Source organism: Rhipicephalus microplus, chromosome 7 (assembly GCF_043290135.1).
Source record: "Rhipicephalus microplus isolate Deutch F79 chromosome 7, USDA_Rmic, whole genome shotgun sequence".
NCBI lineage: Eukaryota > Metazoa > Arthropoda > Arachnida > Ixodida > Ixodidae > Rhipicephalus > Rhipicephalus microplus.
The window spans coordinates 2732955-2753206 of record NC_134706.1 but is presented as its reverse complement, the minus strand read 5'-3'; the positions used below and the strand labels follow the sequence as shown (position 1 = coordinate 2753206).

The 20252-nt window shown below is 45.5% G+C and overlaps 2 protein-coding genes and 1 long non-coding RNA gene across 4 annotated transcripts in view; 1 reads left to right on the top strand and 2 right to left on the bottom strand.

Annotated features, from left to right (window-relative positions):
* Positions 1 to 3625: 3625 nt before the first annotated feature.
* LOC119179939 (ankyrin repeat domain-containing protein 55) lies at positions 3626 to 12678 on the top strand. The gene is made up of 4 exons (XM_037431064.2): positions 3626 to 3975; positions 4149 to 4311; positions 5393 to 5544; positions 8424 to 12678. Exons 2-4 carry the CDS (start codon positions 4166 to 4168, stop codon positions 8897 to 8899), a joined length of 774 nt encoding a protein of 257 aa, XP_037286961.1. The 5' UTR covers positions 3626 to 3975; positions 4149 to 4165; the 3' UTR covers positions 8900 to 12678.
* Positions 12679 to 12843: 165 nt separating this feature from the next.
* Positions 12844 to 14951, bottom strand: LOC119179941 (uncharacterized). The gene is made up of 2 exons (XR_005110913.2): positions 14749 to 14951; positions 12844 to 12960 (listed from the first exon to the last, which is right to left on the bottom strand). It is a non-coding gene; the product is annotated as an uncharacterized LOC119179941 (long non-coding RNA).
* Positions 14952 to 16292: 1341 nt separating this feature from the next.
* eRF3 (eukaryotic translation release factor 3) overlaps positions 16293 to 20252 on the bottom strand; it is a 58685-nt gene continuing 54725 nt past the window's right edge. For both annotated transcript variants that reach the window (XM_037430572.2, XM_075868470.1), the window contains exons 9-11: positions 19804 to 19965; positions 19459 to 19627; positions 16293 to 19208 (exon numbers count right to left, since the gene is read on the bottom strand). In XM_037430572.2, the coding sequence (XP_037286469.1) occupies positions 19165 to 19208; positions 19459 to 19627; positions 19804 to 19965 (375 nt within the window). In that variant the 3' untranslated portion in view covers positions 16293 to 19164. The remainder of the gene's footprint in view (positions 19209 to 19458; positions 19628 to 19803; positions 19966 to 20252) is intronic.

Here is a 20252-nt window from a genome sequence, read left to right as displayed (position 1 = left end):
CCATACCATGTGGCACAGGGTGGCTGTTTTAGTGACGCAGAACCTGCACTGTGGTGCGTATGTGCCAGGATATATCTTGGACAGTATGTTTTGATTGGGGTAAGAGAAGGTCTGCAGGCGACGCCACGCTACCTGAGATTCTTTACTGAGCTTTGGCCCCGGGGGCGGAAGTTTTCGTCTTTCGACTCTTTGATGTTCTAGAATATCTGTCTATGTTAGGAGCGGGTCCATACGCACAGCCGAGGGTGGGTGCGATATGTCGTGGTCGAAGGTCCGGAAGAGTAATTTTCGGGCCGAGGCATTGGCGAGCTCATTGCCTCTAACTCCGCAGTGGCCGGGTATTCATATCAGCTGTTTCCATTCGCCATCTGAGCGTGAGGACGAGAGCTGTGTAAGAAGTCGATGCGCAATGGGGCCAATGTAGCCTTTACAAAAATTTCGGTAGGCTGCTTTTGAATCTGCTAGAACGAAGGTGGACCTTGGGTTTCGTAGGGCGAGGGCAATTTCTGCTTCGTCCATACTATACACCTTTTCACAGGAACGAAAAAAACACCGCCATGATGGGCTGCGCGCGGGAGTACAAAGGCTAAGGGTGCAGCGTTGCCACTGCATTTTCGAGGGGACGCGCCAATTTGCACAGCCCAAGGAGGGCTATGGCGGCGCCCAGGGAGGCGTTTATGAAAAGGTGAGTACACTAAAAAAAATATCAAGTAAAAAGGGTGTTTTTGTTCCACAACAATAATCGTCATCAGGCTTGCGTGCGCTTCCTTTCTTGAAAACTCGGCGCTGACCACTTTCCTATCGAGAATGCAATGTAACCCTGATAATGGGCACGTCGATCGTGACCGGAACATACACTCTAAAAAAAGCGAGTAAAAAGGGTGTTTTGTTGTCCCACAACAATATTCGTCATCTATATTGCGTTCCATCCTTGCGCTATCGCCCCGCGCCCGGTACATTCCGGTCACGATCGACATGCCCATTATCAGGGTTACATTGCATTCTCGATAGGAAAGTGGCCAGCTCCGAGTTTTCAAGAAAGGGAGCGCACGCAAGCCTGATGACGATTATTGTTGTGGGACAAAAAGACACCCTTTTTCTCGATCTTTTTTTAGAGTGTAGTTGTGTCTGTGTCCTAAACTGACATAAATCACTTTTTTTTATAGAGATGGTGGCGTTATCTATTGAACAAAGCTGCAAACGCTTTTCTCTGCGCTCAGTAAATTTTATAAATGACCATTGTATATTTCCGGAAAGTAGCATTTGAACTTCATACAATTTTAGTTTATTTATAATACGTGAACATACTTGCTTACAAGTTGTGCTGCGAAACTTTGAGTGTTTTAAACGCCTACATTTAGCGCTCCTCTGAAGTATTCTTATGGCAACAATGACAACGTTTTAAGACGTCAGCGTTTAGGTGGCTCATAGCCTCCTAGATTTCCCTTGCCTGCCGGTTTATCGGCGGTCACTTGAAAAGCGGCCGTCGTCGAAACCATGGTGATGGTGCTACCTAAGTAGGGGTGTTCTCAAATAAATGTTTACGTTTTTGAAGGTTATATGAAACAAAACTAACGTGAAAAAGTTAAAAAAAAGCGTTAACGTAATTAAAATTAACCCTACATAAATAACGCCATTGTTTAGCAGGCAACTCCTTTAATACAAGGCATAGCCTCTAAAACTAATAGCAAACTTAAATTGCCGGTCTCAAAAGCCAAGTACAAAGACCTTTATTTTTATGCAGGTAGCGCTGCCATAGATGACTGGCATTTCGCGCTCATTCGGCAGGCAAAAAAAAAAAAATCTAGGCGGCTGTGGGTGGTTACAGCAGCTATAGCTTTTTCGGCCTGGCTCTTATCTAGAGGCACTGTATTAACTCTACGAGTCTAACCATAGCCTCTTCAATTTCTTTTGCCTGCCTGATTATTGGCGGTCACTTGAAAAGCGGCCGTCGTCAGTATTATAGTGGTGGCGCTAGCTAAGTAGAAGTGTCTTCAAAAAAGTTTTTACGTTTTTTGGTGCTTATATGCACAAAAATAACGTAAAAAAGTTTTAAAAAGGCGTAAACGTAATTATAATGAACGCTACGTAAGTGACGCTATTAATCAACAATCAAACTATTTATTACAAGGCATCCTCTAAAATTAGTAGCAAACGTCAAAATTGCCAATCTCAAAGGCCAAGTACAAAGACCTTTATTCCTACGTAGGCAGCGCTGCCTTAGATGACCAGCGTTTCGCGTTTATTCGGCAAACAAGGAAAATTTAGGAGGCTATGGTCTAACCAATGCCTCCTAGATTTTTTGTGCCTGCCGGATGAGCGCGAAACGCCGGTGATCTATGACGGCACTGCCTACGTAGGGGTAAGGGTCTTTGTACTTGGCCTTTGAGATCGGCAATTTTGACGTTTGCTACTAATTTTAGAGGATGCCTTGTAATAAATAGTTTGCTTGTTGAATGACGGCGTCACTTACGTAGCGTTCATTATAATTACGTTTACGCCTTTAAAAAACTTTTTTACGTTATTTTTGTTGCATATAAGCTTCAAAAACGTAAAAAGGCTATTTGAAGACACCCCTACTTGAGTGGCGCCACCCCCGTAGTTCCGACGACCACCGCTTCCCAAGCGACCACCGATAATCCGGCAGGCACAAGAGATCTAGGAGGCGTTGGTCTAACCATAGCCTCCTCTATAACTTTGTGCCCGAGCGGTCGGTCCCTCAGCGCCGTCCCCCGAGCTATTATGGGATGCGAGCGCTCCTGGCGGAGCGCCGAGGCGCAAAACGAGAGAATGGATGGCAGCTATGGAGAAAAAACCGGCTTTGAGTAACTACCGAAAGGGCAAAAATGAAATAAGGAGGGAGGCATTTTACGATAATTCAAGGGGAAGCGCTTTACTGTTTGAAGCGAGATCGGGTTGCCTTAGAACGCGTAGTTATAAAGCAAGATTCAGTAAAGAAGAAGAACAATGCACATGCTGCGGGAAAGATAAGGAAACGGCGGAGCATGTTCTGATTGAATGTGGAGATATCCACCCAGGTGTACTCCTGTATCCGTCAACTGAGCTCGTAATGGTTCTAAATTCTCTAAAGAATTACGCGGAAGTTTTCCTCGCAAGAGCGAGAAAGATGAATCAGCCACTGAAGGCTGCCGTTGACAACGCCGCGCAAATACTACAGAAACGTGACAAACTCAAGTGCTCGACCCCGGGACATCATAAAAAACTTTTGGAGGTTGTGCTCGTGAAGTTTCTCCGCCCACTTTTTCTGAACTTCGCGACGAGTGTGACTGACAAACACGACTTGGCAAAAGATTTTCATGTCAAACCATTGTCTCGAAAAGTGCTCAAGCTTTGAGCGCGAAATCAAATAACAAAGCTCACATTGCATTCTGCATACAGTGCTTGTGTTAAAAATTTGGTGTGTGCGCACTTCTTAACGTATACGCATAATCCAATGCAATGTAGACGGTTTCTAGACCGTCATAAACGCAAGCGTGCATAGGCCGCGTCGTCTGCTGTTATTATGGGATCGGTGCGGCATCTGGCGGCGAGCGCCAAAACTATAAGGGACGGATGGCGCGTATGTATTTAGCGCTAATGCGCGGGCACAAAAAAATATAGGAGGCTATGGTCTAACTCAATGGTTCCAAGATGTCAGCGCTCAGCTTTTCTCTATAGTCTGTATATTAACTCTACGGTTCTGGGGCACGCTTTTCTCGTCAATTCAATGCGCCCTTGGAGACGAAAATGGATCGACTGTCGTAGCTGGCTGGAGTCGCGGTCGTGCGCATGTAAACATTACGACGCTGTGCATTCATTCGACTGATGTTGTCAGTGCACCTGTGCTTAACAGTTGAAGTTGAAAGGCTGAAATCCGATGAGCTAAGCAGCTGACACCGAGGTGTACGAGTTTCGGTGACGGACCTCTTCAGGCTTTCTCGGGGCCGTGGGAGTCGGACGTTTTCGGAATCCACGGTAATGAGCGTTGCCCATCGATCCTCTTTCCTCGATCGCGTAGCGTAAACACGCGACCGACGTGCTCCCAGTGAGGCGCATTTGCGTCCGTGGGTTTTGTAAACAGTGTGGCTGCATAGCGACAGCGTCTAAAATAATCATGTCTGCGCAATTTCTTTCTAATTTTAAAACAGGCAAGCCTGCTGCCGTTATGAAGGTGGAGTTGGGTAGCGCTGCGGACATACACTTTGCCGTGACCAGCCACAACATCGAAGCCATCGTCAGGCACGTCTCCTCGGGAGGCGACGTGAACGCCAAGCTACAAGGAGCGACGCCTCTTGGAGCCGCCCTGTGCAGGTGAGTTTTTCAGTGCTGCTTTGGAATGATCGTACAGGGCGCACAGGTCTGAAATGACCCCTCTGGCAGCCGGTGATTCTATGCAGTAGTTGCAGTGCCTCGTGATTCCTTGCGCAACGTTGATAGATCCTGTGATCAACTGACCCTCGTCACGAGACGAACTCGGTTTCTCGCAGCTGTCTAGGCGAATACCTATCGGCTGCCTTGTTTGATTAGTTAACATCCTTTACAAACTCTAGAACTTTGCAAAGTTTTTTTTTTTTTTTACCTAGAAATGGGGCTTCAATTCAGTGCCTTACATGATTTGGTATGCCAATCAAACGTTGCCCTGATTTTTGTTTCACACTAATGCGATGATGGAAGATTCGAACCTTGTGTACTTCTCGCCTTGTGTACATACATGTGTTTCTTTTGTTTTCAGTTGGTGTTAGAGCAGTGCACTGCAAATTCTATTATACGCAACCATCTGGCCCCTACACTGGCGTTTCTCTTCTATGTATACACTATCCCACTAAGGATTCGGTTTGATGAAAAAGTAAAATAATCATTTCTCATAACTGGGAAATTGGGGCGCGTGTCTCTGCCAAATGAAGCTTGTATTACCATCAAATCGATGTCTCATCATCCTCACTTCAGGCTGTACTGGCCATGAAGTTAATGTAAGAGCTTTTGTCAGCCAATGAGGAATAAGAGCCGACTGCATAATACAGGCAAGAGAGGGTCTTAACTTAACCCTTTACTCTCGTTTCTCGGGCCAGCCTTTTCATATGGCTGTCGTCTTGTATGCTTTACAACTCAATGAATTCGCAATAATTTTTCAATTCTTGCCCACCACGGACCCTCATAAAAACGAAACTGCCCCACTGAAGTCAAGAAGCTCTTCATTTGTGAATGTCTTGTGGGTTTACAAATGATGTGTGAATTATCTGTTCTGTATAATCTGTGAATGATCTGCAGACTCAAAAATGACCTGAACTATCTCCATCTGTGAATGATCTGTGGAGTCACAAACGGTCTGTGGTTGATCATTTGTCAGTGATCTTCATTTCTGAATGATCTATGATTCATCACTTACATGCAGGAAAGCATGGGACACTGCGCGGATTCTGCTGTCACTCGGAGCTGACGTGAATCAGTTCAGCCGAGACACTGTCGGCCGTGAGGAACCACCGCTGTGCATTGTCTGCCGCCTGGGAAATGTTGACATAGCAAAGATGCTCCTTCGAAACCCTAGTAAGTTGTCGCTCACCATTGCACTTTTTTGGTTCTTTTTCTTCCAGGTTTACTCTCTTGCTGCATGCAACTGTGATCACTGGTGATGGCTTAATTTTCACATCACACATTATGCAACAACCTGTTGGCTTTGTGTTTCAACATCTGTTTGCTCTGCATACTGCCGAACAAAAAATATGTGCCTGGATTGATTTGATTCCCCATATTTTTTCATTAAGAGTTCAGTACTAACAATTTAGCTGGTCTCGATAACTTGGCTGGTGTAGTACTGACAAGAGTGAGAAAAATACATATATTTAGAAGCATTAACAGTAGTATGACACGATGAAACTAGGCATTGCAAGTATAATTTATTGGAAAAAAACAGTCATCACGTATGGGCATGTTGCTGTTTCAGCATACAGGGGTGCAATAGCTGTGCCAATTGCGCCAATTTGATACACTTCCCCATTTATGCACCGAGCTGTGCCAAAACAAAGAAACTTGTAAATTTGCACCACGCTGCACCAAAATGCCCGGCCGACCTCTAAATTTTTTCAGTTGCGCTAATTTCAGCTAGAAATGGAGGCCACGTTTGCCGCCTGTAGGTTGTCCTCAATCAATTCAGGGATCCACGTGCCCAGACCCTAACCCACGATGTATTTTATTATATACATTAGGTTACGACACTCGCGAGCAACCAGATAAAGTAACAATGTCGTGCGGCCGTTGATATCGGTCCGCTGACCGCAGCGGAAGCAGGCGGGACAACACAACTTCAAGACAAAATGCGTTGCCGTAGCCACCAACACTTTGCGAGAAATATAAATTCGCTGGTCAGGAAACGTGCCTGCGGCATGTTAGCGGATAAAGCTGGAAGCGTATGCCACTTTTACTGTGTGGTTCAGCGAACAAAGGTGTTGCTGGCTACTGCAGTGGTTGCCATAGCAACAGCACATGCAATAGATAGCCGCAGCAATTATTTCTCAATCATTTCCCAGCCGTTTCTAGCCACGGCTGGGTTAATGGGTATGTGCCGCTCTTACTCTGCCTAGTCAAATGCACCTTGCAAGTGAGTCGTGTTGTGCCCTAAACCTAACCTGGTCGTAAAAAAAAAAAAAAAAGGAGGGGAAGGCAGGGGGGTGTAACAGTTTGGAAATTTCTTGGCCTTGTTCTGATCCATGCAGAATGCTACATTTGCCGCAGTATACCGGTGCCCTGCGGAAATGAGTTTTAAGGTTTTGAAGGGGCTGTTAGCACCAGTCACGGAACACAGCACTGTTTAAATAATCATGCTTGTATACGCTGCATAATTATGAGTACTAATATGATCGCCGACGTCTAAAAATGCTACTGGCCAGCACTTAGGGCAGTGTACGACGCTTCAGGTGTACTGAAGAATCAAACAAAACTGTGCGGCAGTTTTTTTTTCACCACCCCTACTCTTCAGTTTTACGAATCTCCAGAATCTCAAGGTCGCCAGCTTGGCAAATGCACATCTTAATCCTGGTCTGCAAAGAAGTTTATAGGTGTGGCGAATGCCAATGTGTTGCTGAATGGGGTGGTTCAAAGTACTACTTTTGTTGAAATAACAGTGCTCATACTCACTCTGCAGGATTTAAGGGACTTAGGCAGGGGGAGCCTTCTTTTTTATAGTTCTCTAAATTTGGAATTGAGTGCCGCAAATGTAAGATTTCGCTGCTCCAAAAATTGCTCCAAATTCTATTTCGGCTGTTGGAGCTCTGAGCATATTTATTTTTGTTAAGCAGGTATTTTAACGGCACTTCTGGGTGGGGACCCTAGTCTAGGGCTCCACTGGCTCTTGTGTGTTGGAGGGATAATAGACTCTTTTGGTTCTCACTTGTAAACAGTGCCTCCCGAACAATGTCTGCACCCTTAGGAGGGGGTGTGTTTTTTCCTTGCCTATTCACACGTTACAAGGGCCAGCATGGGTTTTGCACCACACAATTGGACTGTTTAATGTGCCAGGTTTACCTTGCATGGAAAGTCTAGGTGCGGGTATGAATTCGCCAATTTGCCATGCCAGTTCCATGCCTGCATTTTGTTCAGTTTAGAGCGTGGAGTTGTAAACTCTGGGTAAAAAGCAGCACTAAGAGACCACAACACAAGACAAAACTAACCACTGACGGACTTATACGCACAAAGAAAGAATACAAGTAGTCAACTGCATGCATAATTGCTCATTCTTATGTGAAGAAAGTTTTATGACCTCTGTAATTCAGCTATACTGAAGTATGACTCAGCTTGAAATAGATCAATATCCACAAAGAATATAGTCAAATTGCACTTCAAAACTGACTAAGTTCCTAAAAATATCCATACACTTTGTTGTTGAGCCGTATTCGAGCAGGAAAGTTTCCAGTTCAACAATATAATTGGAAATGGAACTTATTTTTAGATTTGTCACATTCATCGATGGGGTCAATTTGACAGCCACGGAGATTGGTTGATGAATGAAGTGGAAATGCAAAGATCATAGTTTTCCTGAATGTGAAGTGCTTATGGGACTGCACATGACCTTTGATCCATATGCCTAAAAATGACGTGTGTGCTATGAAACAAAATTTTCTCGAACGCATGAGCTAGAGTAAAATGACAAATGTTAAGTCACCGTGGTGACGTCACCTGAGTTCATCACTGTACCCACCGAGTGGTTTGTGAAGACCAACAGTCTGCTAATCCACCATCACAGTTTCCTTGTTGAGACATTTGTCCATCATTTGAGCCCCTTCCTGAGCACTTATTTTCCAAGCCAGCACCACACTATGCCTTTCCGTATTGAGAAGAATGGAGACAAATTCATCTAAGCACAGAAGAGCTCAACAGAAGTAAACATGTCAATGCAGAGCAATGTACGTAATGAAACTTTTTCTCTGTAGGCATCCGCCTGTGCCGCCGGGACATGTTCGGCAAGACGCCCCTCTGGCTTGCCACCAAGCACGGACGACGAGACCTCGTCTACCTCCTTCTCATTCACAATGCCAGCTTGCGTGGCACCACGTGCTTTGCCGACTGCCCCATATGGCTGTGTGCCCGGTATGGCGCACGGCACGCCATCGCCGACATGCTTCTCGCCGCTGGAGCGCCTCACGGATCTCGCGATGGAGCGGGCAAGGACGACGTTGCTTGGGCGATGGAGCGTGGGGACCGGAAGCTGCTCAATGTATTCCGGCTTGCAGGCTTAGGGTCTGACAAAGTATCACCGCCAAGCCTGCAATGGCTAGCCAGGCGCGCTTACTGGATAGGCCAGGAGGGTAGGAGGGAACCTAAAGGCCGGGACTTGGAGAAAATGCCCCGAAGAATCAGAGATTACGTGCTGCTGAAGGATATCTACACTCAAAGCAGTCACTGCTGACGTTGCGGGGCCAAAGAAAACGGTGCTTGCGAATTGTTTGACGGGCCATACATTTAAGGATAGAATTGCGCTTTTCACAGATGATCAAATAGCTGTAATAGCTGTAGCAACAACTTGGCAAATGTGATGAACAAGCCGAGACAAACGCTCACCTTGACAATTGTTTGGCAAGGTCGTGCACAGTCTGACTGCAGCTTTAGTTGTGCCCTTTTCTGTCACGAAAGATGGTGATCGAATTTGATGATCTGCCACTCCATGCAAGGGCGATTCGTGCTGTTATAGCAGTACAAAAAAAAGTAGTACAACAGCCAGTAATGGTGCATTTTCTTCTGCACCTTTTCCTTCTTGCACTGTTGGTTTCCTAACCATAGGTATCTGCCTGTGGCATCAAAGCAGGCACAATTATTTGCCATTAAGATGAATGAAGGCATGACTTAGTGCATATATATAGATGACAATAGTGTTTTCCACGAAAGCAAAGAACCCTGCTCACTTTGAAAATGGCCTAACCTGGATTAATACCTTTTTTTTTTGCAAAGACTACACATTTCAGCACTATGCAAATGGAACGAGATGCTATTAGATAGTTGACGGGAATTTGGAGTGCAAGAAACACACATTCGCGCACTTCGCGACACGGGGTGTGTGTCGAGTTGGCGAGTGGCCAGGAGAGGCAGTACGTGTCATCGAGACAGCCTCGCCTCGCGACTCCAACGATCAACACGACGACGCTGCGTGTTAGACCCAGCAAGCAACCATTAAAGAATGAATTGGTGTTCTTATGAGCATTGCATATTTTGTTGATAGCTACTCGAGAAAAAACTGGAACTAACTTAAGTTAGTAGAAAGTAGCACCCGCCCTGTCTTGTGAATCTGTTTTTGCGCTCGAAATTCCTGTCAACTGTGCACCATCTCGCCGAATTTCACGTTTTATTAAAGCTATTTAGGTCGTTTGTGCTAAGCAAAAGGATGACTGCCAGTTGGGCAGGTTGGTAAAGATTCATGATGAAACAAGCGCTAAAAATTTTCAGTTGCTAGTAAGCGCTTGTCTGTGTCCTCTCTGAGTGTGTGTATTTTCAGCGCTTGTTTCATCATGAAGCCAAAGGAGCCTGCATTTATGATGGAGCAATCGTTTTACCGCTGGTGATGCCTTCAGCCTTTTTGGGGTCTGTGACAGGCATTACTTATTCTATAGTGAGCATTTTTAGAAAAGCGATGCACTGTTTCTTTTGCAAATTATTAGAAGCCCCAGTGACACTCGGGACACATTACTTATTCTACATTACTTATTCTACAGTGAGCATTTTTAGAAAACTGATGCACTGTTTCCTTTGCAAATTATTAGAAGCCCCAGTGACACTCGGGACACAGAGGCAGCTGAAGCTGTTGAGGCTGGCTGGAACAAGTTTTAAGACTCACAGTAGCACCCCCATGCGAAATGCGAGCACAGTTTGTGCTTCCTATCAATACTACGATCACCTTGTCGACACTTTACTGAATGGCATAAGTGCTAGAGAGCGATTGCCACTATGTCAAGACATGCATCTGAAGAAGTTACAAGCCGTTATTAGTGACCACTGTTTTTAAGGATACTCTTCAACCTTGTTGTAAACAATGGACATAGTGAATCAGTCTTCGAGTGTTTATCACTGATATTACGTGCGTAACAAATAGGTTACGGCAAATGTCATAATTCGTTATAGCGGGTTTCCGTCATATAGTATACTTGCGACCAGTCTCTATCGCAACATATATTCATTCTGTTGAAGGGACCTGTGGTCAGAATGTTTCATCTGTGAGCTCCTGCTAAGGTAAATAGCAGAAGAGTTTGTGTGTACTAAGTTAAGTATCTTTTTACCTCCTCCAAGTTTTATGCACCTTTGGCCACTTTGAATGGCCAACGTAGTTGCGTTTGTCATACTCAATTACACATCAGTGCAATCGTCTCCGTAAGGCTGCTTTGTGGGTGCAATGTATTGATAGCAAATGGCAACCAAGAGAGCATTTCTTTCTACCACGCTACACAATTGAAGTAGCTTATTTATCAAATACTATGAGAGCTTACTGTGCCTTGAGATTCCCAGTGCGATGCTTCTTGGTATTTACTCGTACCAATCTGAAACGGTTCTAGCAGGGCATGGAAAGTCGGAATTTGTGCAGCCTTGTTTCGCTAGCGCAGGCACAACATGACATTAAAATCACACCATGAAATGCTGCCATGGTGCGAGGCATCTTATCTTGCATGCTACCCATGTAAATTGAGGTTTTGAGCCACATTTCTGGTTGTTTACGAGGTCCAAGTAATGCATTGCCAATTTGCACAAAAGCCTTTGCACTAGGCTGCTACTGCAGGAGGCAGGGTGTAGGGCAATCGTGAGCCAGCTGTGCCCGTTTCTGGCACCTCTGCAAACAAACGTCGTGGTTCAGAGGTCTCCAGTGTTGCAACCTCGAGTGTGTACGAATGCAGCACGTCATAGACTAGTTCAGGTGTTGCGGCTGAATCGGACAGGCTTTCTTAAGCCGCTTGATGAACTGCACTTGCAAGCCTTCCTCATTGTGTTTGCATGTTGACCGTAGACCAAAGACTCGGCCTTGCAGCCTGTGTATCAAGACTGGAGGAGGGGGTGCCGACTGAAGATGTTCGTCGTCGTTGCCGCCATTTGATTGATTAAGAAACCAGACTTAGTAGTGTGATGTGTTGACTGGGCAGTGTTTGATTTCATTACTATTTCCACTGCTTTCTTACTATTTATCACATTCAGAATGACCCATATTATACAGTATGTGCTCCGTTCTCTCTAGTCAAGTTTTTCAGTTAAACAGCACAGTTGTCTCATGTGCTAAATGTGTGGTTGAATTATATCCTGGAACAAAAGCTCCTCGTGGCAGCGTTTTGCATGTCGAACCTATTTAAACTTTAGCTGTAGACCTATAGCTAGATAAACATTTGGTGCCTTTTTTGAAGAGGCTAGTAGGCAGGCCTCCAACTTTGCAAATCCTGTAAAGTGTTTACAAATAAGCAGCGCACGACGTTTTACAAAAGAGAGACGATAGGGACACCGCTGCCTCTCTCTTTTGTAAAACGTCGTGCGCTGCTTATTTGTAACCATGAACTATCACCAACTCGCCCAACTTTCGGTTTTACTGTAAAGTGTGCGGGCTAAGTGTTTTGAGTGGTCGTTGTATGGGTGACATACAAACAAGGCCAATGAACAGATGTGCAAATGATAGCAGGCATGTTTATAAAGATTGTGACCACACTCGCCTGCTCGTGGTGAAAAAAAGATTGTGACACCTCGCGGCCGTTGTACGGTTGCCGTATAGACAGGTGATGTTGAAAAAAAAAATTATGCATTGACTGTTCAGAAAGCGTCACTTCTTGCTGTCAGTCACTATGCAACCTGACAGGCAAAATATTGGAAAAGTCACTACTGTGTGCTTCACAGACTTGCACATATGGATCTCCCTGTCACTTTGCAACAATGTGCAATGCTTGAAAGCTTTGTGCCAAAGTTCGTGTCGTTTCTCTTTGCCTAGTCTTCGATGTGGCATGCACGTGACCTCTCCTCTTATGCCTTGGAGATATGCATTTGTTTTCGTGGTTGTGTTGATGCTCATTTGAAATAAAGGTTTTTCAGATTTATGAAAATTATAACTGCACTGAAAATGAGACACGGGAACAAAGTGGACAGGACGATCGCAGCATGATCGCCCTGTCCACTTCATTCTCATGTGCTGTCATAATTTTCCTAAATGTCTTACCAACTAGCCCCCCATCATACGCTTCTCGAGTTTTTCAGATTGCCTTGGTGCTGTGCAGGCATTGTTCGATGCAGCACAGGGAAACTTGGCAACAGGGCCTAAGAGATGTACGTATGGCAACTCAACTGAAATAAAAAAGGACTTGCCTAAACTTCCTGCTTCAGGTTTTGTAGAGTCAAAACAAACTTGCCTGAAGTTTTTACTTCTGGTTTCAGACAGATTTGCGACAAAGCAGTCTCGCTTTCAACAAAACAGTCATTCTTCATAGATCGGGCATGTTGACAGCCTACACCACAAATCTGCCATGCAAAATAAAGCAACGAATGATAGAATTAGTTGGCGTACAAGGTCTAGTGTGATGCAGGAAGAGAACCTGAAAACTGTTTGTACATGGGGGGTGGAGGTATAAACCCCTCTCCCCTACTGAATTTTTTGCTGTTTGTAAGTGCATGCAACCACGGAAAACTCCACGAACTTACGCAAAGTTGCGCCTAACACTATCTCCCCCCCCCCCCCCCCCCCCGAGGAAAATTTCTGGCTATACCTCTGTCAACAATGCATAGAATTGACCATGAGAACAATGTAGCCGGTCTTATGCTTGAGGCTTTGGCATACACAAATATCGGCAAAGATGTATACGTGAGCTCGTATTACATTACCATGCAACAAGAGACATCATGCTTCATCACTTGCGTACAACCACACATGCGGCAGTTTGAAAGGTCACACTCCCTTAGAAGTGTGGCAGCTTGGGCTAGTTGGTATGGCATTACGATAGTTATAGCGCGAGAACAAAACGACGACACAGAGACAAGAAGGACACCAAAGACACGAGTGTCTTTGGTGTCCTTCTTGTCTCTGTGTCGTCGTTTTGTTCTCGCGCTATAACTATCGTAAAGTCACACTCCAGTCAGGGAAGAAAGAATGAGCGTCGCTTGAAAAAAATTAGTCCCGGAAACGTCCTCAGTCCGTAATGTTTCATGCATTATGAAACCTCACAGCCAGCCTTTGCTGATCATTGAGGTTGGTCTTCACCAAGGGTTTCCCTCACAAAGCTTCGAGTACTAGGAAGGTTTAGTGGGGATTGTCTGCAGCCTTCTCCACCTACTGCACGTGAAAGGGACAGGCTTCTCTGCAAAAGGGGCATTGCAGATAGAATCCGCCTTTCTTGCGATGCCGCAGAGCATGGGCACGGACTTTTGACCCTTTGTAGCCCCTACACAATCCACCTTCTTTAAATGTTCCGTGCTGCCGTGTACAGTTTTGGCTAAAAATTGACATCAAGGCCAATGTACAATTGTGCAAGTTTACATGCTGAAATGTTAGCAGGCATGTTTATGAAGATTATTAGTATCTTACTATAGAAAAAAAAAAGTCAATTCACAGCCCAGTTCTTCGCATTTATGGCAGGATGCTCTTTTCCCACTACAGTCCAATCCTCTTACAACAATCCCAGATATAACAATCGATCGGTTATAACCACCATATTTCGGTGCAGTTACGATTTTCCTATTCTACCCTTGGAAACTAAGTCCACATACAGCGCACATTTTTCAAAGCCTTTTCCTTTTACAATGCACAAGACACGGTCGCGGTGAAAACATGCGTATACGAAGCGAAAAATGTTAAAACGGACCTTCTAAAGCATGCGAGAGGTGCGCGCTCAAGTGCGCCCCGCAGCACTTTACTTGCGACGGAGACCGCGGCGACGAGCACTGCACGCCGATTCTGGACGTTGCGAGCGAGATCGCTCACTTTCCAGACGTTTCTTCACCGGCGCAACAGAAGTGAGAGAAAAAAAGTCACATCTTCGCTGCAAAGGCGAAACAGTGAACGCGATAGCAACAAATTGGAAGGTCACGCGCCGAATGACAAGCACATCAAAATGTGCCCCGCATTTCTCACGCACAATTGACGCAAGAAGCGTACTTACAGGCACAGATGAACCCGAATAAGCGCCCCAGTTAATTCACTGCGTCTGAAAAGCGCGCCCTTTCTGCAAACGGAGACTGTGCAACGATTGCAGTGACCTTTGTGCTCCCGGTAAATAAAAACGTAAATGAATAGGGGGCAGCATGAAGACTTACGTTCACGTTCCGCATGCCAAACTTTGGGGCCCCTATTCGCATGACTCATCGCCGGCAACCTTATCACAGCCATCTGCCGATAGCTGCATGCTCGGCAGAGCGATGACAGTACAAGCGCGTTGGGGGCAAGGTTCCGTTTGGAGTTGCATAAGTCAGTTGCCAAACTGCCGCTAAATTTGGCAGAGAAATTTTTTTGTTGTGGTTTTTTTTTTTGTAAGAGTTTGCTGCTATTTGCGGTGCATTTCGCGAGTGCATGAGCGACGCTGGCCGTTTCAATTCCGTTTTAATCAACGGAATGAACCGCGCATTACAGAAGTCGAGCGTGGCGCTGCCGTGCAATTAGGAGGCCAATTTATTTTTCCCCGTCATCCCTAATAAGGAGACGCGATATCATGATCGCACAGCTGCGCACACAGCAAGAGAACGCGCCTAGACTTCTGCTAGGCGCGGTTCATTCCGTTAATTAAAACGTCCCTCGTTCGCGAAATGCACCACGGATGGCACCAAATTCTCACGGAGAAGCACAATATCGGCACCGCTGCGTCGGGCGAAGCCGCTTGCTCGCAAGTTTTCGTTGGGTAAAACGAACAGGCAATTCGCCACACCCGAGCATGATCCCGAGTGAAGCATGTCCAAAGAAAGCACAAACGCGCGCATTCACTGGACTGATAGCGAACTGGCATGTGACGGCGAGAGCCGAGGTTGCGACGTGCTGCACCACACGCAACTAACGATTCTTATTTCTTTAATTTACTCGTTGGACTTCACATTTCTGAGCCCGCAAGCAAGTCCCGCCTTTTTACTGTGTACCTCAAATGCAAAGCGCCGTCTGGGTCTACATGAAATGCTGTTGGTGCTCCCCATCACTTTGTGGTGCACGTCACGAGGCGCGCACCGCATTGTGTAGTGCTTCATGTGCAGAAGCTCCGCCTCCATAGCTTCCCCTTCAATGCCAAGAAAAGTTGGCGCTTGCGTGCTTCGAACGCACAACACCATCCACCATTTATCCACCATCCTTTATAACAGACACCGCTATGCTGCTACTTGAAATTTGTTATCTCTGCTTTCTTTTCTTTTGCTGAATCACTATTGTTTGTATTTGGAATCTCGTAAGCTAGGGTATCATGGTATTCGAATTTAGTGTCTACACAAAAGAAGCCAAAGATTGAGTGACAACAGAAGTCCACTGTCATTTCAACCTTGTCTTGAGCACCAGATGTTGACATACTTTGCATTGTTCCCACTAGAATGCACCTACATCTGAGAAACCATGCTGCAGCAGCACTGTTGAAGAGCAGTGTAGGAATGGGTGCATTGGTCTACACTATGATTACGCATTCATAGCAGCACAAGAGACACTAGGGGCAGATGAGACAACACAGAGCACCAACATCCAACTGTTTATTTCTTCTAAAATGTTTTACTTTACACAGTAGCGCATCCTCACAGCAGTTTCTCCCCTCACATCAGTGCTGCTAAGAATTCGTAACCATTCTTGTGGAACTTCAATACAATAACAAAGCATCAGGTACAACAATATCATGTTGATTGGAATAAACGTTTTTATTTGTTTTTCCTTGGTAGTTTGGTAAAAACAACAAAATCAAAGGGAGAACAAAGAGGAAAAAAAAAAATTCTCCCGCCACTTACTTTCACCACATAATCATTTCTTCAAGAAATTAAAACAAGATTTTTTTCCACTGAAGATCGTTTTCAAGCCCATGAACACTGGGCACGAGTGCGTCAACCACCACCAGTTTTTTCCTCTGTTCCTCAGAAAAAAAAAAAGTATGCACATTTTCTTCGTGCTATATTACGTGAAACATTTAAAACTAAGATCTTCGCCGCACTCTTTTTAGATGCAGGCGGTGAACGAAACAACCTAAACGAGGAACGCGGCGCGTAGTACCTCCAATATGTGACAAATTCTGGACATATTTTGTATGGAACAAAATAATAAAGCGCCATGATATGCAATAATTGCCAGACAACCCAAAACCCATGCACTGTGAAATGCACGATACCCTGCGCAATTAAAAATACATATATGGCAAATGAAGTTGACAGCTTGCACAGGAGGCGGACTAAGCCGTCTTCCCCGAAAGGGCAAGTATGCTAACCGATGTGTCATTGTAGCGAAAAATCTTGTTTCAAGGCACAAAGAAAGGACAATTGTACATATTTACTATATAAAACACAGAACAGAGCAGAGAAAGGTTGCACATATATAAACAAATTCTCATTAAAAAAAAAAAAGAAAAATCCAGGGAAAGACGGCAACAAAATTGAGAAATTTGTGTGTCTATACAAAAGAGACAGAAAAAAAAAAAGTCTCTCCATCATCTCTGTAGACTGGTCTCGTCCGGTAACGACCGTCTCAACGGCTGGTGCACATTTGCCTGTCCTGTTCTCAAGAGTCTGCAGACTGTCCCAGAGTTGAACCGAACCCAAAGTAGACCTCACTTGCAAGGCAACCCATTTACTTCTTTCTTGAAATGCAATGCCCGTGGATTTCGCTTAAGGGAAGGCTTTCCCAACACCCAAATAGGCTACGTAAATGGCAGTGGGAATATGGTACTTGCTACTTTGAATGACCAATGGCTGGAGCACACACGATACCGGCACCAGGTACACAGTTGCCGGAAAATCTACATAACCAGCAGTTTAACGCCAGACCTAACACCAAGACTGCGAGCGCTGTAAATTGGTACCATATTGTTGTATGGCATTGCTGGATATAAATTTCGGGATCTATGGTGGTACCACAGATCCTGCAGCAGTTTAAAACTTGCTCAGTCTAACAGCAGGAGTGCCCAAAAAATACTTCGTGACAACGGACTCTTGTGCAGATTGGTACTAGAAAATGAAGCATACTGGTAGATGGCAGATGTCTAGAATTTATAATAAAAATACTAGAAAGGTACCAGGAGATAACTTGCCTACTGCTTCCTATGCCAGGCTATCAGCCACACAAGCCGACAATATTACCAGGAACCAGGCATTGCGTGAGAGTGCTTCGACAAAGTGATGGCAGAAAAGAATAAATGATTTCTCGTAGCAGCAAGGTTAATTCAGATTGGTGCCGTATTCAACTACTGTTGAATACTGAAGAGCACAATGATACAAAAACAAAATACACCCATGAAAACTGGCCAATATTGTTAACTAGCATTTCGCACTGGCACCCACATTCGCACCACCATCGTAGCCTCACATAACTATCGCCTCCAAGTGGTTCTTCAAAGTGAAGGAAGGGGTACACGCTGGCCGTTTTTAAATCCGTGTCTCAACCACGACCTTCCCGCGACCCCTCCAACTCTCAAGCACCTGTATTATACGGCACAGCGTCATCACCACGAGGCCCTTCTCCTTCAAGCAAAACCACGTGCACCGCATTGCCGCTAAGGGAGCATTCGTAGCACAACAGAGTTGTCAGCTCAGTTTCCGTGCAAAAGTTCTAAAGCTCATCCCACCATGCGGCAAAGGTTTAGGTCCTGGAGCTAGAGTCATCAGAAAAAGGCTTATCAAACAGCCGGAGCCGCAGAAAACTTACAGGTTCAGAATGCACACAGTCATTCGATGTGTGCAAACAGGGGCGTTTTCTGGTATACTGTCAATGGGCCTTTTCATGCTATGGTAACCTATCCCAGTACAGTCAGGCTCAAGTGGAAGTCCATCCGTATATGCCATTAACATCACCTCTGCTGCCAAATTTCGACTATCTCTATGATGCAGCAAATGTGACTGACAGAATTGAACTTGCATCACAGTGCCTCTCTGCTGCGCACCCATAATATTGTGTGCATGAACGTTCTAGCTCCATCTGAAATTACACAGAGGTATTGAATCTATTGCCAAGAATGCAGAAAATAAAGGAACTAATCAAACAATTCTTATGCACAACTTTCGGACACAAGTTATCTTTTGCTTGTCTTTGTGGAATCGGGGTGTTCCACGTCTTGCTTCCAAAATTTGACGTATTCGCATGCATAGTGCTTACAGAAAAGGAAGTTGTTTTGTTTTCTGAAACCAGGTTATTCTGCATACTATTTTTGAAATTTCAGTTACATGCCAAGACTGCTAATGCAACGAGGCACAACAATACAGTGGTGCTGCAGTGACCCTCTTCTGATGACTCTAGCGCTCTGGTTTGGGCCCAACTCGAGTCCCGAGCCGACTGCAGACGGCGCACCGCCGTGGGGCCCACGGTCATCCGCCTGCGGACGACGGCGCAGCGGCTCGAACCGTGCGTTTGGGCCGGCTGTCGACGCCTCGTGCGCCCCCCTCGCAGTGCCGTTGTTGGCGGTGGCGAGGTGAGTTGGTGGAGCTGGCGGCGCCTTGCTGCTGCTGGCAATCCCTGGGTGGTGGTGGCGGCTGCGAGCCGGGAGAGTGGCACTGCTCCGGGGCTGCTCCCAGTCATTCCACCACCCGCAGCACCTTCCCGATGGCAATGGTGCGACCTGTGCCACAACACCAAATCCAAACCAGTTGAATTAAAAGAAAGCGTTCCAAGACTTAATATACCAAAACAACGACACAAGACAAAGTTGTACTTGTGACCAAGCAAACACCTTACAGTCGTAGGGAAATACACAATCCAATTCAGAGGCCAAGAAGTTCAAAGGGCAGCTAACTGATTAGTTCAGTGACGAGTTTGCTCGGGAATGAATCTATTTGGGAACCAGACAGAGACAAGGAAGGGAAACATACCTTCGTCCCTCAGGGTGAAGCGTCCCATCTGGGGGAACTCCTTGAATGGCTCCATGCATACCACACCAGCGCATTCCATGCGCATGATGGCGATCTGGTCCTGTTTCACAAACCGTGGCCGCGTTTTGCTCTTCTCACCAGACTTGCGGTCCACTAGGCAGATGATAGTCTGTGGCAAACAATCACGTCTATCAATACCCATAAATACAGTTTTCTTTCAGGATACCAGGGAGGAAAGGGGCTTATTTGTTTTTTCAGACACCCACAAGAAAATTTCTCAGATTAATTAAGCGGCTCACTGGTTCAAGCTACGAGATATGGAGAGCACAGGAACATTATGCGTACCTTGACGGAGCACTCCTCGATGGCGGCGTGGATGTGCAGCACGGCGCTGTAGCCAGGGCAGATGATGGACTTGTGTTCCAGGATGACCACTTGCGCATCAAACACCTTGGCCACCTTGCACTGGTTCACCACGTCGCACAGCACGAACCCTGGAGACACTTCCTGCAGTTTTTTTTTTTTTTGTGAAGTCTCAGCACTACCGACTGGAAACTCCAACAACATGAACAAGTTGCACGACGACCGCTGAACAGTGTAAAGACAAGAGACTAGGACAAACCTAGATGCAACAGAAAGTCGCACAGGAACACTTCTTTCCTGGGCTGCAGAATCGAAACCTTGAACTTTACAAGGATGCAAATACAGTGAAACTGAGGAAGAGGTAGTACTTGAGAATTTCAATTAGAAAAAGCCAAAGGAAAAACTCCCAAGCCAACTACTCCAGGCTTAGA